We start from the raw sequence: 27,602 nt of genomic DNA, 5'->3' as shown, positions 1-27,602 counted from the left end.
AGCATTCGCTATTGCGAACATCAAGAGGAAGAGAGTTCCATAGGCGGGGAGCAGCATAACTAAAAGATCTGGCACCCATAGTAGTAAGTCGAATCCGAGGTATCACAAGAGAAATTGAGGATGAAGATCTGAGTGCACGTAACGGAGTGTAAACATGAAGAAGTTGAGTAAGATATTGTGGTGCAAGATTATGAAGTGCCTTATAAGTGAGTAGCAAGATTTTGAATTCAACTCTATGTTTAACCGGAAGCCAGTGCAATTGCTGGAGAACTGGAGAAATGTGCTCAGTATAAGGTGTTCTAGAGAGAACACGGTCTCCAGAATTCTGAACCGATTGAAGCTTATGTAGCAATTTGGAGGGAATACCTGTGAGAAGAGCATTGCAGTAGTCGATACGTGAAGGACTAGTGCGTGGATAAGAACTGCAGTATTACTATTTTAAAGAAAGGGACGGAGACGGTTAATATTGCGCAGATGGAAATATGCACTCTGCGTGATATTGTTAATTTGAGCTTTAAAAGATAGTGTGCTATCCATGATGACACCCAACGTTTAACCCGAACGGACGGACAGATTGCAGTATTGTCAACGTAAAGGGAAAAGCAATTAGATTTAGACACAACAGACCTATTGCCAACAAGCAGATGCTCAGTTTTATTGCCATTTACCTTCAAGAAGTTTGCTGAGAGCCAATCTTTAATCTCAGCTAAACAGCTTGACAAAGATGGCGGAGGAAAAGAACCAGTGGGTTTAGCAGACAGGTAAAGTTTATAAAATATTATTACAAAGGTGGTCGACACATATTAATAACAGATTAAATTGTAGTCAGTGAGTGCATTTACATATGAGCACAGAATGCTTCTAACCAAACAGTTCTTGGCGGACATTGAGTAACATAGAAAATAACAATGGCAGTCAAAAGTGCCCCAGAAATTTTTGCTGTCCAACATTCTTCAACATATATTTTTGTGTGTTCAACAGAACAAATACATTGAATCAGAATCAGATTTGGAACCACTTGTTGGTGAGTAAATGAAGACAACGTTTTTTTTTTGGGTCAACTGTTCCTTTAAAACCCAATATTGCATAAATTCCCCCCGAACTTCGGCATAAATTTACTTTTGGCAACTACTGTACATTGATGTGTTTCCACCTGCAACACCCAAATTTATTTGACTCACCATTTTCAACAAATGGTCCATAAGGCCTCTAATGCATTTACCAAACCATGCAAGTGAAATGTTCATCTTACATAAGGTTATGTTGCCATGGTGCGGTTTGTCGTTTCTAGAAAACAGCCAGTTACTGAATGATATAATCAGTTATGTGGCAGTTTTTGTGCTGCTTTCTGTCAACACACTGCCACATTGAGAGCCGCAAACTCTTGTGCAATGTTTTGTGCCAACTGTGATGGTGGAGCATGTGAAAGAGAGAGACCATATCGTGACGGAGACAGACACAGACAGACACAGTGAGAAATTGGTGAGAATCTCTGTTGACTATGGTACAATGACTCCACCTGATCTGTAACCATGACATCAGTGGTTTTACAATGCTGATATATTAATAGTGCCGAGAGTCTAGCTGTCATGGGAAGCTTGTGTGCTTGAAGAAGTGGGCCAGACATTACTTTCAAAACCATGCAATATACGATATGCAATATGATTATGTTTTAAGACTAATCAGTTTGTGTATTTTTATATTTTATTTGTTGCAAACAAATGCATAATTTTGCAATTTTGTGCAGCTTGAATGACCTTTCTCCTCTTATCCTCCTATCTGCTTCTAATATACTCTACCCCCTCAACCCCCAAAAGATAACTTCATGGTGACTTATGTTATTCTGAAATGAGATGACAGATGGTTGACTTCCACAGACCTGTGTGAAACGTGAAAGTTAGTTGCAGCCTCCCATGCCGCCCACGGTCCATTCACCGACCATCTGATGCTTATTGCAGCAAAAAATGCCAAGCACTTTTTCGATCTGGCAAGCTCTAATCTGATTGGCTGCCTTTGTGCAGTTCTGCTTGTTGGGTGCAAAGGTTTTTTTAATCAGTCCAATGGGAAACAAAGTCATTTGCCAAAGTTTGTGAAATCAGGGCCCATCAAAGACAGTTAAGTAGATGTTTCCAAGGAGAAATGTACGTTCTCTTTTGTCATGTCAAGAATTCTGATTACAAAGTCATTTATTAATTAGTTTGTGTCTGTTAATGTGATTTCTACATACAATAGATACAATTTCTACGTACATAGAAAAAAGAAGCTAGTCGGTGTCACTTAACATACTACTCGAACAATAATGGCTGTCGCAATAATAACATTTGGCTGACAATTAATTGTTTAATAAATAATTGCGATTATAGCGATTACGCAACTGTTATAGGGATAAGACAAATTTTATGCTTGCTTGTCACATATTTTTGTGTGCTCCATTCATTAAATAATTTCCACAAATAGTTGTGAATATTTAATGTATTCCTTTTTAGATTGTCCATTGCAGTGTAAGATAAGCACACTGACAAATTGACTCCACCACCTGTTGTAAACATTTTTTTTTTTTTGGAATCTGTCAAAAACTTGTTTAAAACTAAATGCATTGTAATTTCAATTGGCAAATAACAAACTGAAACCACATCAGTCTATTCACTTTTTATGCCCAAATTTGCACCAGAACTTTCAACTTCTCAGAAGTCAGAAATTATAGTTTCAGCATTATTTGTTCTATAGACAACAAATTCATTTCTCTGGAAAATAATTGAAGTACAAGATTTTTGCAAAATGGCCCACATTTAGTTTTTGACGACTGAAAATGTTACGTTTTAGGAGTTTTTTTAATAAAGCCACATACAGATCTTTATATCTGTAGGACTGAAACATATAGGGACTTATTTTTTTTTGTTTCCAAACCATATAGGGACTTTGAATTTGTTTCCAAAAGAAAAGTTGAATAAAATAATCTGAAAGGACATTAAGGTATCCTAACCCACATTTCTTGAGTTACCGACATGCAAATTCACTATTGGCATTAAATTCATCAAAGAGTGCCAAGTTAACAGATTTTATTAACAGACATTTAAAATAAAATTGACATTTTTACTTCAATCAATGAATGCGTGGACTGCTCTATTACTAATATTTTGTTGCATTTCATTTTCTGGCTTTCATCACTACCAATGTTGGTCTTGCTTCTGTAAAAAAAATCTTCAAATTGATCAAGGAAACTTTGGTTGAGTTGACACTAAATAACCCATTAGAAACACTGCACTGCTGTGCCTAAAGTTTGAAATTGATTCAAAACTTGAGTCAAATGAAACTATCTAATTCACAAAAATGGCCAATTTCAGTGTTTTAATACCGATCCGATACTCTGGATCGGAATGGGGGCCGATCCGGGTCTTTTTTGCTGGATCGGGTATCGGACTGACGGGTTCTCTTCAGTCCGATCTGTTGCGATACCCGTGGATGTTACTCTAAAGCTTCATATAGGACTATCTATCAGGAAATTACCATAAACGTTGTCATGCACTGTTTTCGATGTCATGTATTTTGATAGCTTTATGCGAGGAATAAACCAATATAGCATAATTAAAAAACTCTGACCTCCGCTGGTGCGGTCATCTGTCAATCTCAATCCAGCATGTGTGGGTCCGGGAACAGTCAGGACGTTACTCGTTCCAAAGTTTTCAATATTCTTCATAATCACTAGTTAGTAGACTGTGGTTTTGTTTAAAATGCATTTTGCCGGAGACTGTACTCGCTGAGTGTAACGTTATTAGATTCAAGCACTGGAAGCGGTCTATGTTATGCGTCATTTATACATCACTTTTAACTTTAGGATGGATTCAATGTTCTATGATTTAAACACATAACAAATCTCTTCTCTTTGTGTTATAACTGTTTTGAACTTGGGAAGCAAAGATCCCCGCGACAACAGGATCATCACTATCCGGGATGCTCGTGAGTGAAGCGGGTGCATTAAGCGCATCATTCTGCGTCCAATGCGCATGACTTTAAATAACGTAGAAGCAAATGTATTAAGCGCATCATTTTGTGTCCAGGATGTGAATAAGCGAGTTTGGAGACTTTTATATTGTGATAGCTTTGTGTAATAAACAGAGATTTATTTGTTAAACATTTTGTAAGTATCTGTGCTTTATGAGACCACATTTCTGTTTTGAATGTATTTTTAAGTTTAATACAGCACTTTAATTACATTTAAAAAATCATACTTTTAAGTAAAAATACTTAAGTAAAGGAAAATGGTAGATTTTAATGTACTCATGGATTTAAAGTAAAAAAAAACATTTATTTATGGACTGTAGTGGAATAAGTATGATGTGCTTCATAGCCTACTGTAGGAAAGCATTTTTTGTCCAAAGTACTCTGATAAAGTACAGATATTTCAAAATGTACTTGAAAGTAAACATGCTTAACTATCCACCTCTGGCAATAAAAGTTAAAATATGCAAGTCTACTTTGATCATTAAAAACACTGCTAGTATCGGATCAGAATCGGAATCGGCCGATACGCAGAATTCAGATATCGAAATCGGATCGGAAAGGAAAAAGTAGCATCGGTGCATCCCTAAATATGATGTTGTTTATTAACAATATTGTTGCATTATTGTGTTTTAATTTCGAAGGTTGGTTCATTTAATATACTGTTGGACTGTTTTAATCTACATAAATGTGTCATATTCTCTATAGTAAAATATAATTTTTCTGGCTCCGTATTTGTTAAAAAAAGTCAGAAACGTCTCTGCTATGTCCTGCTGCTGTCACCACGCAATAGGAGCACCAGTTGACGAAATTAGGAAATCCTCTGCGAGGCTAGGCCATCTCATTTCAGTTCGCTGCTTGGACTGTTGAGACTACATGCTTTGAAGACCAAGTCCTCATTATTAAATCCGCGACCTTAGAAGGTTGTAGCCCCCAAATTGGGACACGGCTGTAGTTCCAGGAAATGCCAATGGTGATTTTCTATCGCTGTTCTTCAAACCTTTTCAGGTATTTTCATGATAATAAAAAATATTTATAATTATGATTTTTGACGAGTGGTGCTTTTTCAAATGAACGTTATAAACAACTCAATCTTGTTGTGATTTTAGATTGAGTAGTACTTCCTACTCAAAGAGCCTTTCGTTCACGTAGTTCCTGGCCAGAATAAACAGGGACCGGACAAAGTAGACCAGACTTCATGCTGATGGTGACTTCACATGACTATGAAAAGGTCAACAATAGCGTTTGGAATGTAGAGTATGCTGTAATGCTCCAGTACCCTCCGTGTCTAAGAGGTCTATTTATAACATCCGTCTCATGATAATGCTCAGGTTTAATCTGTCTCTCATTTCCCCTCATTCCCTCCTCTCTATCCCATCTATTTCTCTTCTCACGCCTTTCGAAAATGTCGAAATGAAACCGACGTTTGTTCCCGACACCCGCTACATTTCACAGACAGATCTGTTTTAGCGGAGAGGCTAACGCCATCGGTTTGATATCCGAAAAGACGTCTCGACGTTGTGAATTATGTTTCGCTGCTTATTCTGGTTGGTGAATGGCAGCATTGTCCCCTGAGATGGATAAATAGCTTTCCTAATCATCCAGAGTGGCAACTTTTCATGTTCATTGTCGTGTCCAATGAGGCGTGACAGCGTAACATTCTGTTGGAGGCCGTAAAAGTGTGGGGTCACTGCCAACCCCTCCCGGAGAGACAGAGGGGTCAGTCTCCTCTCCCCGTGGCTGTGTGAGGCATGCCTCGCAGGCCCTGCGTTACCATGCCAGTCTTAGCGTCTATGCCCCTGGGAACCCTTCCAAACAATACACTCCCTTCAGCACGGGGACGATTCACAGGGGCCTGCTCACAGTTCTCTCCTTTAATTCACACTGAAGAGCTTGACATTCTTGTGTTGAATCCTCTTACTCTCTCTCATTCACTCACTCACTCACTCACTCACTCTCACTCTGTGGGTCTGTCTTTTTCTCTGACTTGCCCTCTTTCACTATTTATTTTGTCAATATAATTTTCTGTATCTATTTACTTTGTATTATATGTTGTTGTTGTTGTACAGTTGATAGCAATTTTTTTTTCAATATACGAATTCTCTTTCTCGCTCACGTTGAGGCCATCCACATGGAGACACGTTTAGCTGTATATGTAAAAATTTTGAATCGTATTTTGAAACCGGGTCCCAGAGTGGATAAACCTGAAAACGCCACCCTTGCGTTATCTTGTGTACAGCCAATCCGTATATTTTCTAAAATGATGATGTCATCACCCCAGCACGCAAAGATTACGTGAATGCTCCAAATCTTCTTCTCCGATCTCTGTGGCGCATCACAGCACCTCATACCAATTTGGTGTGTATGCTACATCGGTTTAGCGGTTATATTTCTATTTCGTATATTTCTTGAGGCGAGGATGTGAAAAGGATAAAAAATACTGGATAGGGGAAAGCTCTGGCTTTGTGTGGATGTGACCTTTATGTCTTTATTTTTTATATTTATTAACTTTGTATTGTGTGTTGTTGGTGCCTAGTTAATTATAAATAAAGTTTTTCAATTTTCAAATCCCCTCTCACATTACTCTATCTTTCTGTCTCTCTCTCACTTACCCTCCTTCTCTCTCATTCGCTCCCTCCCTCCCTCCCTCCCCATTTTCTATGAGTGGTTTGTGAAGAGGAGAATCTGCATTGTGTGGGTCTTAACTGTCATTGGTGTTAAATCAACACCACCTGCATGTCTATTCTAGTAAAGATTTAAAAGCATTCAGTCTAACAAGCTTCTATTATTCTGTTAGCTGTTCACTGACTGTGGAGGTTGAGTTATTCTGTCTGTAGAGCTTTTCAGGGTAAAACGTAAGTGTTTTTTGAAACCCACCTCAAAAATCTGTTAACAAATGGAAAGGACTGAAAAGTGCTTTGGAAATGTCATCCAATCAATAGAAATAACTGCAATTCACAAATTTTAGTCTAATCGATTAAAACTCATCCACGCCAAGAAGGATACATGTATTGCTGTCTAGACCTAAAAACAACAATATTATTAAAGTTTTATATACTTTAGCCTTTAAAAGTTGGAACAGATTTGGATGTTTTATCATTCATCTGGGAAAAATTGCTCTGAAAGTGATCCCAACTGAATTGTTCCCTCTTCCTGGATATATTGGTCTTTCACATTGTGTGGACTGTCTATTCTGTTAAATTTAGAAAGTTTATCAAACTATTTTTTTAATAATTATTTATGGTCATAGTACTATTATCGTACAAAACCTACTAAAGCTGACAGGGCCAGTCTGCGCCGAGCCATATTGCAAGCTTTCCAATTGACTCGATGGATTTTTAGATAAATTACAGGATTAAATTACAGGTTAACCGATAATGATTTGACCCCAATCGTTTTTTTCCTCTAACCAAACAAATAAATGTACTCGCAGCCCACACTTGCAAAAAATACTGACTGTATTGTATAGCTCATGAGTTGCAAATCAAGTTAACATAGATGGCCTTACACATCATTCAAATAAGAAGGTCTAAATTTCTTCAAGGTTAAAAATGAACCTTGAATAATCTTGTTTGATTTCCATTTTAGTGTGCATTTGGGTCTGTCTAACACGTCTTGAAATCACTGGTGTGATGATTTTTCAAATGAAAAGGCAAAGCATTTAGCATTTACACTCTGTGTGAGTTCATGTTCCAGATCAGTTTGATGTTTACACAGTTCACGGTTCACATGGTCAGTCCACAAATCTTAAATAAACATGAATCTAGCACACAGCACAGGCTTACAATTCTGGAGCTGCTCCTTTAACTGAGTCATGCTGATGCACAAACACTTACAACTTCAAACCTATTTAGATTCAGATGAAATGATGTTCTTTTCCTTCGTAATAAGGTTATCAATTTCCATCAATTTGATATATTCAGATCAAGTGATTCATTCTATTTTATTCCACATTACCCCCGTAATATTCTCTCACTGCCTCTTTTTGCGATCATCTCTGATGCAGACAGCTCCGGTTTATTCCACATCGACTTGTAAAAAGAGAAACTGATTGGTAGAAAGCAAATAAATATGTGAAATACAAGAAATGATGGTGCACTTAGAGAAAATATGAACCAATGGGCATGCTGAGCCATAAGACAAGTCATTCCAGCATCAAATCGCATTATTTCACATTCCTCGTATTGATTGTTTAGGTCATCTTGGATTGCATGAAGATCTCATAATGGCCTCATTTTAATCACATCTTATTCATTTAAAACGTCATCGACAGTTTTCCAAGTCTTCGCACAGGATCTCTGCCAATCTATGCAGAGTAATGCATTAGGGGTTCGTCGGTGACTTAGGGTCTAAATCATCCAATTTCCTGTCAGGGAGGGATTGCTTAGCTCAACAGCTGTGTCTCACAGCGGCATTAAGCTTCATGTCTTTATTGCTCAACGCTGGACTGTGTTAAGAGCTAATCTGAATGTTTTTTGTCTTCACAGACTGACTTCACAGGCATGTGCTATGCCACTGGATAACCAAAGGGACTGCAGCCTCCTGAACCTTGCATGTCTGACAAATGGTGGGTGTATTTTTTTTTGACATTGCTTTGGTATGACATTTTTCATGAATGTTGTTATTATGTGTATTAAATTAACAACTTGTTGAATGGGTCCTGTAGTTTGGACATATGGTACATTGACATCAAGCAGTTGAGCTTGATATCGCAGTCTAGATTCAAAATATTGGAGAGACAAGTTTAGCCAAGTAACGGTTCTTCTCGTTTTTTTCCCTTGTTATCAGAATCAATCTACAGGCACTCTATTGTTTTTGAATATGTACCATAGGTTAAGTGCATCCGTTGCGCATGCGCAGTAACGTTTGTTTATGTTGTCACTTCGGAACCGTCTTTATGGACCAAAAACACTTTTTATACCAGGCTGTAAAAAAAATTCTGCTGTAACATTTTTACTATTTTAACAACCAGTCTCCTGCAGCCACTCAATTAATTGAAGTTTAAGTCACTTCCTTGTTGGTTTCACGTTGCTGGAAGGTTGCCATTAAGTGACTACACTAAAACAGACTAAATATATTTTGATTTATTTTGACATCATAATACCCATTGCGCCACAGTTTAAATGAGCTTAATATATAACATTAATAAAGGAGTAATTGATCCTTACCCTAAACGTGACAGGCAGTGTATACCAACAGCCTACTGTATAATATGTGCAGAGTTCTGCTCTAAGCTCTTATAATACTAATTTTGTCACACTTCATTTGTTCAGTGTTTTTGCAGTGCATGGGATGGCCCTCATCATCACCCTGCTTCAGTCCCTCCTCCTAGCCATTCTGGGAGCCCCAAGGGTCTATAGCAGTTATCCTCGCTTCTCATCCAATGAGACGGTCTTCCAACACCTTGCCTTGCACCCTGACCCCAGCATAGGGACGGTCTACGTGGGGGCACGAGATCATCTGTTCCAGCTCTCCGGTCTCGATGGCCTCCGTCTTGAAGTGGATGAGAGAACGGGGCCGGTCAGAGATAGTAAATACTGCCTGCCTCCGGTGACGCAGGAGAATTGTCCTCAGGCTGGACTTGTGAACAACCACAACAAACTGCTGCTGGTGGATCCATACTCCTTCCAGCTCATCACCTGTGGTAGTGTGCATCAGGGCACCTGCCAAAAACGCAGTCTCGAAAATGTGAACAAGGTTCTTTTCTCTACCGAGAGACCTGTTGACACTCAGTACGTAGCGGCTAACGACCCGACCGTTTCAACAGTTGGACTTGTAGTGCGGCCGCATGACAAAGATCCAGTTTTGTATGTGGGTCGAGGCTACACCAGCAGTCACCCGCCGGTCTCCACTCGACAACTTTTAACAGAGCCTGTGTTTTCCTACGAGGAAACCGCCAAACTCGCTGTCGCCGGCCGGCTCTCGGAATACGATCACAATTTCGTTGCTACATTTGCGCGACGCAACCATGTCTACTTCTTGTTCTTTAGGCGTGACCTGAAAGCTACAAGGGAATATCATACGTACGTGGCACGGGTGTGTCTTGACGACCAGGCGTATTACTCCTACGTCGAAGTTCCGCTGACGTGCCGCTCGGGTGCGACGGGAAAGAACTACAATCTCCTCCAGGGGGCACAAGTGGGTGATAAGGATAACGTAGCCTCGCAAGTTTTATTGGGAGTCTTCTCGACTGCGGTTAGTGGTGCTAGTGGACCAAGTGAGGATTCGGCGTTGTGCTTGTACAATTTGGATGAGGTGGACCATCGTATTGATGAGACTCGAGATCTGTGCTACACGCAGGATGGGGAGAAAAGGGGCAACAAGGTGGCATACATCGAATACGAAGTTAAATCCAGCTGTGCCAACCTGCCAACGGTGAGTAAATGCAAATATCGTTTAAAATAGTATCTTTGATTGAACTGTCATCATTAATTTATTCTGATTTCAGTTAAAACCTGTTTATGACTCTTTCTTCTGTGAACCATTTATAACATTATAGACATAAACTATCCACATAAATACGTTTTAGAGTCAAGTGTTTCCATATGATCCTCACAGTACTTCGACTTTAATAGGAAAGCCTGGGAAAATAAAAAGATGACCACAATGAAACTCTAGAGAACTGGAGCGCATGATCTTTTTCTAGCATAGTATTCAAACAAACATTTATCCTCATTCCAAAACAACGCTTTAATTCTCAGGCAAATCACATTAGCTTATATCAGCCTGTCTGTCTTGTCTTGAGCTAATTATATTGTAGCGTTTAAGGAGCATAAGACGTAACTAACTTGCATTATTTCTAACAAGGCTCCCCGGACAAATCCCAGACCTCATGGATGTGGGCACCCAGGCACAAAACCTTTTCATGACCTTTTTGTATCTGCCCATTCATTCATTTAACATCCACAGTCCTGGCCCGCTCAACAATAAAACACACACGCCTAAATAACCCTATTGATGTTTGCTAGTTGAAGGGGTGGGGAGGAGGAATGAGGAGGGTTAGATGTCTAGAAGACATCAGAAGAATTGAGGAGAGATTTGCCAGTTAAATAAATAGTTTATCCAACATGAAAATGTAACTTCAGTCTAATGTCACTGTAAATCTATCTTTGTTTCTTTGGTGAAACACAAAATAGGAAGTAAGGCATGTTTACGCTTGTCCTTTCAACATGTATTATGAATAATATGAATGCAATAAAATATGTATTACAAATGTTCTGAGGGAAGATAGCTGTGTTGTAACTTTGTACAAAAATTCTTAATATACAATCAATAAAATGTGGGTGGGTCCCTCTCGAAAAAAATGTAGAGTGTAAAAATGAGAAGACCAGCCTGTTTACTCTTTACAGTACCAGCATAACTCTCTTGTTCAAAAAAATCTAAAGTTGTAGTGCAAAAAAAACCACTGTGCAGTGTTTAACACAATAGAAAATTCCTGTTTTTGCGTATATTTTGAGTGCATTGCATCTCTTTCTCAGGACAGGACGCCAAGGTTCTTTGCTTTGTCCTAGAAAACACGAAAGCAATGCATATTAGAAGAACAGCTATGACTGTGGGTTATTTTAAATCTACTCTTAACCTCATTGTAGTGCTATGCTATGATTAATTTATTTGAATGCTAATGTGGCTATCTAGCAACTGTGCAATTTGGTGGTGCTAGACTAACCTATTAAGGCGTAAGCTAGCTTCCATTCAAGCCAACATTAGATGATAACTAACGTTAGCTAAACACAGCGGTCTAGGCGCCAGTAGCTACCTAGCAGGAACAAAGTGCACAGAGATCTTAGATAGTTAGCTAGCACCACCGAAGTGCACAGAGCTCAAGCTACACTACACAAACATGTTATTAATTTAGCCAACGTTAGTACTTGTTTTTCTCTCCTTCACGAGTGACAATGGGTGCTTCCGTTTCAGATGCTCCGACATTGCTGTTGTGCTGGCGTGGTATGCCAACTCCATTTGACAAAGAGCGCAAATAACGACACCTTTACGTTTGGGACTAATTTTGAAGTATTCCCATACCCATTTTTTGGTCTCCCACGTGTGTGGGGCGATCTACTGCGATTCAAAAATATGACATCCACGAAATATTTATGTCGAGGTCATCGATGCATCGCTACAGCCCTAGTTGTGAGAAAGATGCGTGACAATGAGTGTTGACGTTATTGGCTTGAGTTTGAATCTGCCTTTGCTTATTTACATTTTTACATCACATATACTTTGCGCTGTTGAAACGGAATGAAAATGAATTGCATGTTTACTTGTTTCTACTATACATTAATGACAACAACAAACATGACAAAATTGTATTTATTTATTTATACAAGTTATCAGAACAGATTTGTCATGTTTGTTAAATATACATACTGTATGTACCTGGAAGTGAGCATTTTTGGGATATGGTGGTGGAAGTATATACATGAAAGAGAATGGAGATTACTGTTTATTGTTATATAGTTATTATTAATGGCTGCATTTACAATTAATTGCTGCATAAACAATTGTTGTAGATTTGTAGAATTTGTAGAATTGTGTTGTAGATTTTACCGTGATAAATCAAAATGCAGTTTTAAATTAGTTTAAGCTTTTAGATAAAGACGTCATTTAAAGCAACACTAAAGAACTTTTTCTCATGGTTCTCCCATGCGGTTGATAAGCACAATTGTCTGTTACCAGTATCATTAATAATGTCGTTGTATAAGCTTCCCCGTGGGTAGCGAAATACACGTGAATTTGTTTACTAAGCTGAATGAACCGGCGGACGCAGAAACGTTTTTTGGAAACTATTTGAAACACCGAATTTACAGAGTTTGGTTGTATCCACTATGAGGCTGCTCAGGTAGCAGCGACAGTAGAATTCGTCCAGATAAGAGTTGTTTTACGACTGAAATCATTTTAGAGATGTTATTTTAAAGTCGAAAAACTACATAGTGTTGCTTTAAATTGGTTTATACTGAAACTGTAAACGCCACTACCCAAACACATGACACTTTTTGTTTGTCATAAACATTCTGACACATTCTCATGATTTCCACTATAATGCTCCCAAAATGTATACTTAACAAAAACTCACATCAACTCCTATAATAAAAGGAAAGCATGTCTGTCAGAGTAGACTTCTGGAGGGGATTTGATGTGTTGTACTTAAAAAAGGGAGCAGCCTTGCTATCCTAGTATGAAACAAAGATAATCTTCATTTAATCTTCTTTTCTAAAATAAGAGGATTGCACAACCTTGAGGTAATCGTCTGAGAATTACAGTAAAAGACACCCAGTCTGAATTTAAGATTGCACAAGAAGAAACTGGATTATGTTACGATGGTTTTGTCATGAAAACATGTTTTTGTGTCTACCAGAACACCCTGAATGCTTACCCTTGCGGCTCAGATCACACCCCCAGTCCAATGGCGAGCCGGGAGCCGGTTGAAGCTGAAGCGGTATTGTACAACCCGTCAACCCGTCTTACCTCTGTGGCCGTCAGTGTGAAGGAGCGGCACAGCATTGTCTTCCTGGGTGACTCCAAAGGCAATTTACATAAGGTATTTAACACCAACGTGAACTGTGTGACTGGTCATTTCTCAGAATTATTTATTTTGCGTTTATAGTGCACTTTGTAGAACGCAAGGGAAATATAAGTCCACTTAATATGGTAATATTATCTGTCTACTTAAACAGTAAAGAGATTTTGCCCACCGGGTGAATGTGTCATAGCCATGATAGTGCTGAAACAGCAGGGTTTTTTGTGTTTCCTCAGCTGGACCACAGAAAAGCCTTCACCGCAAACATTGCTATATAAAGCAGTATTTATAGTGAAGGCTGATGGCCCAGAGACAAACATAGTCTCATTTTGACCCTTTTGTGCTGAAATCGAACAAATAAACGTCCATGCATGTAGGAAACGACAAGTACATGCGTGTCTGAGAGGTCGAAGTTTTAAAGACGTGTTTGGATAACTCAAGGCCTCCCTATGACAGTCAATAACTGTTCTTTGCTATTTGACATATTTTGGCAAGTCGCCGTCATTGTTCATAAGCATCCATGACATTTATGAAGAGAAAAGCAAACGATGCATTAAGAAAGCGAAAGACAAAATTGGGGAGTGATACGGGTGCTCATGGCTCCCTATATGCAAGCGGGCATGATGCAAGACGCTAGGCGAGACTTGTATTACTTCTTCTGTATCTGGCCATATTCGCATTTCGCAACAGTTTGAAGGGCAGTGTAAGGGTACGTTTACACAACAATAATGCAGTAAAACACTGAAAAGTTTTCCTTGACGTTTTTAAAAAACGTTTTACGATCACACGACACATTTCTGAAAATGTGTAAAAACTTTGTTTTATGCTTGCCAGTCAAATAGTTGATGTCATTTTGTAAACACGCACTACAACCGTGTGCAGATATGCATACCCATATTTAACCCCAAAGCACTTTTTAAAATCCTTTGGCAGCTAACTTAATTTGTTGAGTAGCATAACATATAGTCCTGTAGGCCACCATTATTGTTTTCGTCAACATAATCCCAGATTAATTTATACTTTTTGTGGTTAATCTGTATAAATTCGTACAATGTTATTTGAATGTTTTTGATACGAAATACAAAATATGATTTGGTGGGATTAGGAGATTGATTTTTTCATATAATCGTACGTTTCTATATGATTCACACAAATTGAAGTTTCCCATCTCAATTGTTACGAATTCTCGTGAGATCAGGTTGTTTTGGTTATATTCACAAATGCCTATAGACCGTTTCATCGGACTCACGCGCCTGGCCTAGATTTATCTTTTGGTCTGTGTTTGGTTATAAAACAACAATTTATTTTATTGAATTTATATTAATTATATTAATATTTTATTGTATATTAATTGTATTCAATTGAATTAAAACTACTCAACAGTTATTAATTCTTCGCGGAGGTCTGCCGGAAGTTAAGTTTGGGCCACATAATGTTTGATTAAGTTGTTGTCGCTGAAACCATCTATAGACTGAATGCATAATACACCATGCGTTTGATGTCACAGTGATCACAAATGTACGTTTTTTTGGTTTACATTGAAATGGTAACGGGTTTCAAAATGCAAGTTTTTGAAAATGATACTTACTAAAGTTTGTAAACGTAGAAGTCACGTAAACAACCAAAAGTCAAAAAACTTTTTCAGATTTCACTTAAAGTGTTGTTGTGAAATCATATTCTTAAATCAGCATTCTTTTCCAAGTGTCCTGCGAAAAAGCACGTAGGCTCTTGTGTTCCACTAAACCTATCCTTTAAATTCTTTAAATAAAATTTAAATAAGATTTGTTTTCTGACAAAATGTGTACATTGATTATTGTTCTTAAATGAAATTTATTTGAATATTTTTACATTTTTGCAGTGTTGGTATCATCCGACAGGTAAACTATAAGGTTGTGCACACTTTGGACCAAGGCATCTATTCAAATCAAGATGTAAACGATTCGGTTTCGCTTTTACAATTCAAATGTGATGCAGATTGATTTAGCAAACTGGTTTTGGGGCTGACTGAATTCACCGCTTGAACCTTTTGTGTGTGTGAGATCTCTGCCAAGATGAACAGAAGCCACATATTTTACTAGGATTATCACATCACGGTTTCATCACACAATACACACACACACACATATAAACAAACAGTTTTCATAGTAGGTTGTACAACCTCTCACACATATCTCCTCTGTACAGGTACCCTTCCTCTACCCCTACACACACACCTTCGGTCTTGAATAATGCAATAATGCACCAATGCATGATTTCTACTGCAATAGACAGTAGGCGGCAGTTTGTCGATGGTAATCCCGTTAAAAGTCAAACGTGAATAGGCAGAGTGTGTGAGCAGCTCTCTGTGTCTGACACTCTCCACCAGGATACCTGCTCCTCTGATGGGCTTCTCACTATTCTAATCTCATTTACTGAAATCAACCCGCTCGTGATAGGATTAGGCAGCTCTCTTAGATCCATCGCCTTTTCCTTGTACGTCGTTTTCCTTTAACAGGACTAAGAAGTGCTAAAGCCTTTTCTGCAGACACTTTTAGCTCTTTTAGTTAGACCTGCCCACATCCAGCCGTCTTCGGATATTCAAGGTGTCCCGTTGCATGTGATGTAGTTTCAGAAGCTTAAATGGACAATTACATTTCAAGGAAGTTCTCGGGAGATGTCGTCAGGTTACTTATTGAAAACTCTGTCGTCCTGTGCTGCAGGTGTTCGTGGGCGCGTCAGGACAGGTCAGGAGATACTCCACCGTTCTCATTCAAGCGGGTACGGCCATCAACAGCGACTTACTTTTGGATTCCTCACATAAACATCTCTACATCATGACCAGCAACTCTGTGAGTCTATTAGTTTATGTCTATGGGGAATCTTTTACACTTTATGGTTGCATTTTTATAATAGCAAAAGATTCAGTGTTGTTTTTCTCATTAGCGTCATATGACTAGGGTGAAGACTCTAGGTCACGTATGTGTCACTGTGTGAATGTGTGTCATTATTCCCCTGCTGTGTTGTGTGTTCAGGTGGAGAAGAGGCCTGTGGCGGAGTGTGAAAAGCACACAGATTGCACTTCCTGTCTGGATGCCAAGGACCCGTACTGTGGTTGGTGTGTCCTTGATGGACGGTAAGTTGATTGCTTATTAAGATCAAAATACAGCCGCTGAAAAATAGAAGACAGTTTTAAAATTATTTTCATAATTTACTATAGTTTAGGCAAAATTATGATTTTTGTTTAATTCCACAAACTACTAAAAGTTTTATTTCCCAAATTTCAAACAAAAATATTGTTAAAATTTCCTGCGCGTGAATGTTCTTTATTTGTTATGAATGTGACACTGTACATTGTGCCTCTTGACAGGTGTGGGATGCGGTCAGACTGTAAGTTGGGCTCGGTGGAAGGTCATTGGCTGTGGAGTTTCGATGAACAGCATCAGTGTTTAAGAGTGGAGTCACTGAGTCAATATAACGCCAGCCTGGGAGAACAGAAACAGGTATTCCTTATACAAGGATGTCTGTCTTACAGGGATAGTTCACCCAAAATAAAAGTGATGTCAATGAAAAGTATTTTAAGGTACAATGTTGTTGTCTTGGCAAGGGGTACTTGGCTTGAAAAAAATCATAAAAAGGGGTACTTAAGCCAAAAAGTTTGAGAACCACTGCTTTAATGCTTATGGAAATAGACAGAGGAATGCTATTGGTTTAAAATGAGATAACATGATTTTATGTGACAAATGCTGATTATCACATCATTTTTTCCCAACAGTGTATATCGTCTTTTCAGCAGTACGGCTATTGTTCTACACAGATGAACCTATAATTTAGCATTATTGATGTCATTCCTGTGAGCGGAGCTTTCTTAGTGTAAACAGTAATTTGCAGATAATTGATACACAGAGCAGATTAGTTCGCATATTAACACGTCATTCTCACACTAACACATTAAGGTCCTGTGGCTATACTTTTCAAAACAGCATGTAGTGTGTTTTGACTTAATGCCTTGCCCACAGAGTTTAAATTGTTTCATCTGAAACATTCCTTTAAATTTAAGCAAATATCCTTAATATGTTTAGCCATTGCTAACCTTTTTTTGTGTCCATTTTAGATTGCTGTGGATGTACCAGGTTTGCCAAGCCTGTCAGAGGGTGACATGTACTCCTGTTTTTTTGAAGACACTGAAACAGCTGCTTCTCTCCAGGGGACCACAGTTACCTGTGCCACACCTGAGGCCCACAAACTCCCTCCTGTACCACAGGGTGATGGTAAGACAAGCCTGCAAACACCGTTTGGTCAGTTGGGAGTTTTCATGTGAAGCGAATAGAAAATGAAACCAATTGGGATGGTTTAAATGTCACATGGACATGTGTTGAAACTCCGTTATATCGTCATCTTTGTCCCAAAAATTGCAGATTGCTGTACTTTTCTTTACGTGGGTTGAAGTGAAATTGTTAAACGGACATCTCTCATGAAATCCGACCCAAGATCTTAACCTATAAATAATTTCTGTCAATAACAGTTTTTTTTGTTTACAAAAAATGTTACGGATTGCGACTTCAAGAGTGACCTGCTGACATCATCCTACCCTCGCTCTGTAATGGTCATCTTCCGGTTTCAATTTCTTCCTCTGTTTTGGCTTTCCGCACTATTACTCTCCCATTCCTCAAAAATGTTGATGATATTACATACTGTACAGTGCTTGAAATGGGAAAAAAGGTTCCGGTATTCTCTTGTGCACGTTGCCATAATGCAAATTATTACCACATTTTAAATTTCTAGAAGGAAAAACTGTATTTGGACTAGTGGTGGGCATAGATAATTTTTTTTAATCTAGATTAATTCCAAGATTAATCTAGATTAATCTAGATTAAAATGGCTCATTTGAATTCTGCCGAAGGCATTCAGAATATGTGTGCTACCCAAATAATGACTAAAAGTAAGTCTTTGAGAACGGGTTTCTCAAGCCAGGTGGCGCATTAGACCAGGAGCTCATCTCCTGTTTCCAAAATGCATCACAAACTGCTTGAGAAAGCTGTTCTACTATGATAATTGGTGATGAAAATTAAATTATGTTCAATAAGATGAACTTGTGTTTACTTCCGCATTAGCTAAGGGATGATTTGCGTTTAGGTGGTACTTGAGACTGGAAGAGCTCCTACAGTTCATTTACATTTAGTCATTTAGCAGACGCTTTTATCCAAAGCGACTTACAAAGAGTGAGGGAGCAACAAGCGATATGTCATACAGGAGCCATAATACATTAGATCTCAATACAAAGTTACTGGTTTCAACTGAAGCTAGACCACTACCTGTTGAGAGAAAATGTTTTTTTTAAACCAATTCCGCATTGCACAAGGTGCCAACAACCTTAGTCTTGTCGATGTTTCTATTGGGAAGCTTCTTAAAAATAAATTTTCCCTGAAGCAAACCCCGCGGCTTCATAGCTGCATCCATGTTAGCACGTCAAGTTTGATGCGGTAATTTCACAGTAACGTTATGTTGTGTTCAGACCAAACGCGAATGGCGTGTCAAGCGCGAGTGATTATATGTTAATGCAAAGAGGCAATAGACCTACTTGCTGCGCGAATCGGGCGAATGAAGCCCTGGTTATGAGATGATGAGGCGGCTTCTGCTTCCGCGAATGACGCGAATCACGCGAGTTGAAAAATCTCGTTCTCGCCCGTACAGTGCAGTTAAGCTGGTATACATCCGCGCTAAAATATCAAGGTGAAAGTCATCATAGCTTGCGTAGTATAGACCCAGCTCCCAACCCAACTTTGAGAATAGATTAACGGCGACATTTTTTTTATCGCGCGAAAAGAGTCTCACTGCGTTAACGGCGTTAACGCCGTTAACGGCCCACCACTAATTTGGACATTGATAGTGCAACATAATTATTTATTTACGAAACCATTTGCCAAACAACTGATTTAATCATGTTTAATACAAATAAAAAAAACGTCCTTTTATTACATGTGACAATAGTTTTTCACTCTATTGAATTCTTCTGTTTATTATGCCTTATATGCTATAAACTTATGTCATGTCGAAGACATATTACATTATTAAGTTGTCATTTAAAACAGTGGAATTCACAAAAGATAAGTAGTTTGTATCTTTGAAATCTTACCATTTATCATCTATGTTATGTTTGCTTTCTCACATCTCACTGCACCGTCATTAGCGCCCTGCACACTGCCTTAAATGTGATTGGCTGAACGTTCTGTCTTTAGTTTTATTGGCTGAACTGCTTCTTAGCCACTGTAATTTGATTGGCTTAAATTCATTAAACCCTGTTTGATTGTTCAATCTGTTGAAATTTGTAGCTCCGCCCCAAAAACATGGAAAGCATCAATCTTAAAACAAAAAAGCGTAATGGCTAATGCTAACGCTGTGGGTCTTGCGAATCACCCATGCAATGACGCAACCGGCCCACTTCAAGCACTGCTGTTGTAAATGCTGAAATAAGTTCAGTGAGGCGTGTTCAATTCAATGTGTGTGTTTTGCGTGACGTTGATAAAGTGGCAGGTGTTCATGCATCCAGACTCTTCATGTCCAGTATCTGTTTTCTCTGACAGATTGTGTGCGTGTCAGACTGTCCCTGCGCTTCCGGAGAGTCACTGTAGCCGTCTCAGACTTCACCTTCTATGATTGTTCTGTGGTCCAGCAGCTCTCTGGCAGTCTGCCGTAAGTCACTCAAACATCTGTGTTTTTGTTTAACACAAGTCAAGGACTAAAATAATGGCAATACACTGAATATATTAACTGAATCTGCCAAAGTTAAACAGCCTTGTCATACTTAAAGGGATAGGTCACCTAAAAATAAAAATGTGGTCCTTTATTCGCAGTCATATCATTCAAATCATGTATTTTACTTTCTTCTGTGGAGAACAATATAAGATATTACGAGAAATGTCTCTGTGGTTTTGTGTCTATACAATGGTAGTCGATGTTATGTGGTGACCAACATTCTTCAAAATATCTTCTTTTTTGTTCTGCAGAAAAAAAGAAAATCATACAGGTTTGGAATAATACAAGGATGAATAAATAATGAAAGAATTGACATTTTTGTATGAACTATCCTTTTTATAGATGCTTTATTATATTATGTACATTTAGTCATTTAGCAGACTAGAAGCAATTAGATCAAGACACAGACAGCTTTCTTAGGAAAGAAAAGGTAGAAAAGAACTAGAAGTAATAGAAGATATAGAAAAAGTATTCTGTGAACAAATTATATGTTCACTTTAAGAATTTGTGAACTTGTTGAATTGTCCAATGTAAGTGAATGCGGCTAACTCACAAGTGTACTAAAACAGGTGTGACATCTGTGGTGTCAACACGGTTTTAAAGTATTAAATGTATGATATAGCGTGCCAGCGTGGTATTCATCATTATTATGAAATATAATGACTCATGACATCACTTGATGTTTCATCCTGATTCCAGTGAGAAATATATTAAGGATGTTAAGAGCACTTTTAAAAAGCACACATCAGTAAGAAGCTCTCGTGGGTTTGAGAATGTCCCGGAGGCGTGAGAGGGGCAGGTCAGCTGTCTCGATCTCCAGAACTCTGTAACATGCGGCTGATGATTTAACAGCTGCTTCCCGCATTCCACCGCTCCGCGACACTGTCATATCCTCTGGCCCGACCATCCTCCCTCACCCACACACCCCTGAAGACCGAGAGCGGCTCTCCCTCACACGGTTTTGATTTGCGATGTGGGAAAGATGTGAACTCAGCTCTCTGTCATTTGATGAGTTTAGGGGAGTCGTGTGTAATTCTATAGCTCAGCTATTTTGGATGAAGGGCAGCTTCTCTGTCTTCACTATGTGTTTTGAGCTTAAATGGGTGTAGATGGATCTCATTTATGCAGTCAGTGGTTTTGAGGATCAGAGGACTAAACTGTTGGTCTTGTGTTTTTAGGTGTAGTGGTTGTGTAAGCAGCCGCTGGCAGTGTAATTGGTGCATCCATCTGCACATCTGCACTCACAGATCCATATGTGACCGTGGCCTGATCATCTACAACCAATATGTAAGACTGAGTTTTAAAAAAAAAAAAAAAATTGCGAATCTGTGTGTTTGATGTGCAGTGTAGTGGGGTCCAAAAGTCTGAGAACATTTTACAGTATTTTACTGTATTATGCATTTTTTTAACGCATAAGTTTTTATTCTGAATCCATTCACTAAGTTTAAGTTTAAAAAATGAGTTATTTTTAATCAATCTAGTAATTTATTGTTAATTAATAAAACAAACTAATAAAAATTAGGGTTAGTTAACGAATAAGCGCATCTAGAATAATCATTTGTGTTTACTAAATGTATGTCTGTGCACTGTGAAAAATTAAAGAAAAATGTTTTTTATATATATTATAATTTAAATAATATGTAAACATAAATATATACATACAAATATTTTCCAAAAATATATATTTTTTTGTATGTGTTTATAAATATAAAATGAATATGAACAGTGCACAAACATATACAGTATTATGTAAACACAAACTTTTATTCTGGATGCAATTAATCGCGAAACCTAATAAAAATATTAATAAAAAAATAATATATATAAACAAATTATTGATACAGATTAAAAATGTTTTTATTTAAAAGTTAAAAATTATAGCCAAACAATATTTATTTAGCATGAATAAATATGATATATATATATAAAAACAGTTATAACAATACAAAATTATATATATACAATGAGTTACAGAAATTAAATTGCAGATTTTCACATTTTTGGAACCCCATGGTTGTATTTTTATGTTTCCTTATTGCTTTAAAACTTTTTGGATCACAACGCTTGCTTGCATTTTTGCGATTTATTTGCATCAGCATTGTTGTTCAGTTAAGTTTGCATTTGTGTATTTCAGTTGCTATTTATTTCATTTATCCCTTCATTTTCTCCCCCCTCCTCTGTACATCCAAACACAAGTTTACATTCCCCACATCTGCGCCGCAAACTATTAAAGACGTTGACACGAACACGTTTACCACCGCGACACCCTCTACGACAACCCTCCCCACCACCGAGGTTGCCATAACAACCGAAGCCGTTGACACGACTACTCCTTCCATGACCGCTCCCACTACTCTGGAGCCGACCGTTGCCCCCACCACACCTCTGGAAACCACAACTCCGATCGACAACCACCTCACGACCCACAACCACGCAACAACTGCCTCTTCGAACCAATCCGCTACCACCACAGAGTCGAGCGATACGACCACAGACCCCCCGACTCCCTCGCAAAACGTCACTGAGATCGAGGAGAGAGTGCAGGTAGGTCTGCTGACGTCGACTCTGACCCCTCCATCACAAGGGTTTACGGTTGATTCGTTCCATGAGGAGGCTGCCGAATTCACACTGCCTACGTTGAGACCCGGGGAAGTAGTTACTATGGGGGCAATGGGTGAAGTTATGCCCTCTTCGTCTTCTGAGGTGGTGACGCTCTCGCAGGCGGAGCTGGATATAGATGCACTCATAGACACGGGCGTCTCGGTGTCGTCTGCTAGCGCCCCCTCTGGTGACGGTGAGGCAGGCCTTGATTCCTCCGATTTCCCCCTTGCTCCGGACATGGATTACCAGTCCGACTCGGCAGATCATATTCTTCTGGTGAGTGTGGTTCCTCAGGTATTGCGCTGTGTGGGCCCTTTCCTTGAATCATTTAATTTAGCTCTTGTTTATTTTCCCCTGTTTGTATTTTCGTGCTTGTTGCTTTTACTCGTCTAACACACTTGTGTTGAGCTGTTTTGTTCAGCTTTGCATGCGTGAAGTTCAGGGTGCTGTCGTGATATGTTTTAAATGAAGTCTATCTGTGTGTGATCAGGGAAAAGAGAGTTTGCCAGTAAGTGTAGGTTCTCACGCCTGCCCGTGTGTGGAGAGCGTCCAGGGCAGTTCCCTGCTTCCTGTCAACGTCGAGAGGAAGATCACTTTAGCCGGCCGTAACCTGCACCTCTACGAGGTAATGTGGCATCCAGGGGCCTGTTGGGGCTTGAGTAGTCTAACAAAGCCAGAGGTTATGTGTTTTATGAACCGCCCACTTATACAGGAAGCGACTAAATGGCAAACATCGGGGACACAGCTTTGTAACATGTGTTAACACAACTTGGTGTCATAGCAGACTGACAAAACATTCAACATTGACGCGGCCAGCCAATCAGATTTGAAGTTGGTGATTTTAATCTGATGTTATTAAAGTGTGCTGTACACAAGCCGAATAAGACCAATGTTTGTTATTTGGTTGAAGAAAATGAGAAAATATTTATTATTGTGTAACCATGTCATCGTGGCTGATTGGGATAAAATACTATATTTATAGTAGAGATAAAACTTATTTTACAATATGACATCTGTTAATCCTATTGTTTTAACAGTCAACACGTGACCTGCGTCAACTAATATAATGTTTTAGGGTTTGTTATGTTAAAGAGCTTTATTTTTACCAACTTTTTAGTCGTTTTTTGTAAATGACACAAATGATAACTGGAAATTTTAGAATAAATCTGTTTGAATTTACTGCAACAGTAAAAGCCATTGCACATCGAGTCCGAAAATATGTCTCCGATATTTTCGGACTGGGTTCAATTTTCTGCATTTTTCGCATTGCTAGCAAGCATTTTGAGATTCGTTTTCACAATTTAAATATGAAAAAATTCATACGAAAATTTCAGACTGTATGTGCAAAGACCTACAGACATGGCAGTTCACAGATATGGGAATTTAACTTGTTTTCAAAGAATTCTGAAAAAAAAATTCCCGTATATTTTAATATCATTTAAATTGATTATACAAACTTAAAGTATTATCGTATCGCATTTTGTATATTGCAGTATTTAGCAAATCATTAGGAATCAAATTATTAGGAAGCCAACTTTCAATATTTTTGTGTGCGGAATAATAAAAGGTGGTTTTGACGAAACATTTACGTCAGTGTTTGTCATATTCGAAAAAAAAATGTGAGAGCTGTATTACAAAATCTATCATATAATCTCAAATTCACAGCAGTTGGGTGATTCTCATGAAATCTTGGTTTCAGAAAATCTTGTCAAACATGATTTACTTGAAAAACACGTGTATATAAATGTTTTCTTTTTTCATTAAATGCAAGGTATGACATGTTTAAACCATTAATTTCTAAACTTTTACTCACAGTTTAACACAATTTTAAACTTATTTTTTTTAGAGCTACAAAAATTCTCATTACCATAATCTTTTAAATTGTCAATTCCATAGCATGTTTTACTAAAATAATACGAGCCATGATTCCAAGGAAAGTTTTTTATTTATTAACTATATAAACCAGGACATTAATGAAGTATATTTGAATAGAAAATTATATATTTAAAAAAATAAATGCGGAAAACTACCTGGATCAATAATGAGAATGAAAAAGTCATGTAAAGAGCTTTTAACTAGAAAAATGTAGTAATCGGTCCTGGAACCTGGAAGCCATTTGTAAGCCACTTCAATTGTTTTTTTCACTTAAAATCAAACTCTTTCTAAATATCTATTGTGTCTTTGAAAAATGTTATGGAGGATGAGAGCATCAGTGATGGACACTTTTCTAATAGATGAATATTCTGTCAATTATTTTTATCTTGTAGAACAATTCTTTTTTACTTACAAAATGCACTGAGCCAAAACTGGACGCATTACAATAATGAGAATTTCAGCAGAAAAAGCAATAAAATAATTAATTCCTGTTAAAATGATGCTTCCTGCATGGTAGAAAACAATTGTGCTTATTATGATCATTTCTTGTGTAACTGAACTATACGTTTAATATCCAAAATCTTTACGGCTATGATGTTTCTGTGGTTCCGTGAGACTGACCCAAACACACATTATCCATTTTTGACATTACAGTACAGCATTAGAGTATATGACTTAAGTCTGGATTTCACACACAGGCTCACACGCTTATGCCATGTAAGGCATTATTAACATGAATGCAAATAAAGTGTGCGTGTGTGTTCTTTAAGGACAAAGATCTGGATTACCAGTGTGTGTTGGTGATCGAGGGCCAGTCAGTGGTGGTGGACGCATTCGTGGAAGTTGATGAAACTCAAGCATCCCTCTTCTTCATCACCTGCCAGCTACACAAGGTCTGTTAGCATGGCCAGAATGCGTTTGTTTTACATGGCATCTATTTAATGAAGTTGCCGAATACTATGTGAGATATACAGCTTAAAGGGATTCAGTCATCATTTACTCGCCTTCGAGTTGTTCTAAATCTGTATAAATGTCTTTGTTCTGATGAACACAGAGAAAGATATTTGGAAGAATGCTTATAACCAGACAGATCTTTTCCACATTGACTCCCATTATAGGAACCTATTATAATCATTATGTTTTGGTTTGACAGTACTCCTACTCCACTGAAGTGGATGAATACAGGTCCACCATCTCAGTTAGGAGGAGAGACTCTTATCAGATTGACTACCCAGAAGATCTCAATGGTACGTTACATGTTTATGACTCTCTTGGCCTGTTTTACACAGTGGCCAGGTTTATTTCAGCCTCATATTAAGTTAAAGCCTTCAAATAGGGTGTACAGACAATGAAATGAAGCACTTCCGGTGTTTGTTTTTGCAGTGCGGCTTTATAACTGCTCTGTGGGTCGATCGGACTGCAGTCGATGTCACACGGCCGATCAGCAGTACGGGTGCGTGTGGTGTGAGGGCTCTCGCTCCAGCTGCGTCTACAAGAGCTCCTGTTCAGACCAAGTCCAGCACACCTGTCCTGCTCCTTACATACACACGGTGTGGATTTATCTGCATTGACTTGTTGGTTTTGTGTTGTTGTATTTGCTGTTTAGATGGTCTGTCTAATGTGGCCTTATTGGTTTACAGTTAAAATGAAGGTTTTAACTCAAACATATGTCATTCCAGGCCTGACTTTTTCTCTCAAAATGTGCTAAAGAACCTAGTTAAGAGAGTGCTCGCACTGTCTTTGGTGATTTATATGAAGTAAATCTTAAACAAAAAACTGACTGCAGTCTTTTGGAGGTGTGTGATAGTTTTGTGTGAAGAACAACCTGATCTTTAAAGAGTAACTATTACAATGTCCTTGAAATGAAATGAAATTTCATGCAGTTTGTAAAGTTGCCGAGTTGTAAAGCCAAAAGGGAACGAATATCTCAAAATCACGAGAAAGAGTCGTTTGTCGTTCTAATTTCAGTTCCCGGTTTGCGTGACTCGGTGTAATGCATGCCTAAGTTCCATTTGTGACCAATCAGAGCAGAATAGACCATCTGACCACTCAGATCAGAGCAGGCTGATAGAAGGTAGGATATTAGAGAGATGAATTGTCGAACAAATCATTTGAGAGTCAGTCAAGAAGTACGCTAATAATAGCTGTACGTAAATTTGTTGTTTGACACTCCTTAAACCAAAGTAGGACCTTAAAAAATGGACACTTTAAGGCATTTATCATTGAAAAGGGTGACAACGCCTATGACAATGGGTCATAACACACACAAACTAATGAGATTTTGCTGCCAAATTTAAGTCTAGAACTTTTGTTTCTTTGTTTAATTTGTTTGTTTACAATTGACAGTTTTGTTTTCTTTGTGTTTCAATTTCAGTTTTGCAAAATAACCTTAAAATATATGATTTCTCTCACAGACATCATTGTGATGCAGATGACATTTATTAGGTTTAAATTTGTTTGGATTACTTCAATGTCAATGGCTTTGCCTGTTCCTGTTTTTTTAACCACTTCTCTTCTCTCTCCATAATAGACATTACTTTGCATGTGATCCTACATACTTTATTTTACATAACTAGCCATTTTTAAGGTCCTACTTCGGTTTGTGGAGTGTCCAACAACAAGTTTATGTACATAGAAGATGTAAAAACACTATTATTTCAGATGGTCTAGTCTAGTTATTGGTCGACCGCCAATGAGGCTCAGGAGCTACAGTGTTTGGGGGAGAAGAGTGAGTCCTAGTAAATCGTAGGCGGGGACTAAATTAAGTGACGTAATACTGCGGTTCGAAAATCGCACTTGGGACGACTTGTTTGCATGATTCAGAGTCGACTCCCTTTTTCCAAGCAATTAATTTTGTTATTCATTCACCTTCGGATTT

At 38.3% G+C, this 27,602-nt stretch overlaps 1 protein-coding gene across 1 annotated transcript in view; it reads left to right on the top strand.

Moving 5' to 3' along the window:
* The window catches only part of plxnb1a (plexin b1a), a 72,614-nt gene that overhangs the window by 31,440 nt on the left and 13,572 nt on the right, over positions 1-27,602 (top strand). Inside the window, exons 2-15 of the mRNA XM_056733995.1 lie at positions 8,487-8,566; positions 9,273-10,374; positions 13,355-13,537; positions 16,216-16,344; positions 16,528-16,628; positions 16,863-16,995; positions 17,607-17,763; positions 20,077-20,185; positions 21,427-21,535; positions 22,445-23,125; positions 23,340-23,474; positions 25,495-25,617; positions 25,878-25,971; positions 26,108-26,274. Of these exons, the coding sequence (XP_056589973.1) occupies positions 8,553-8,566; positions 9,273-10,374; positions 13,355-13,537; positions 16,216-16,344; positions 16,528-16,628; positions 16,863-16,995; positions 17,607-17,763; positions 20,077-20,185; positions 21,427-21,535; positions 22,445-23,125; positions 23,340-23,474; positions 25,495-25,617; positions 25,878-25,971; positions 26,108-26,274 (3,237 nt within the window). The 5' untranslated portion in view covers positions 8,487-8,552. The remainder of the gene's footprint in view (positions 1-8,486; positions 8,567-9,272; positions 10,375-13,354; positions 13,538-16,215; positions 16,345-16,527; positions 16,629-16,862; positions 16,996-17,606; positions 17,764-20,076; positions 20,186-21,426; positions 21,536-22,444; positions 23,126-23,339; positions 23,475-25,494; positions 25,618-25,877; positions 25,972-26,107; positions 26,275-27,602) is intronic.

This window comes from Triplophysa dalaica, chromosome 20 (assembly GCF_015846415.1).
Source record: "Triplophysa dalaica isolate WHDGS20190420 chromosome 20, ASM1584641v1, whole genome shotgun sequence".
Taxonomy (NCBI): Eukaryota; Metazoa; Chordata; class Actinopteri; order Cypriniformes; family Nemacheilidae; genus Triplophysa; species Triplophysa dalaica.
Note: the sequence above shows the minus strand (reverse complement) of the source record. Positions and strands in the feature narration are given on the sequence as shown.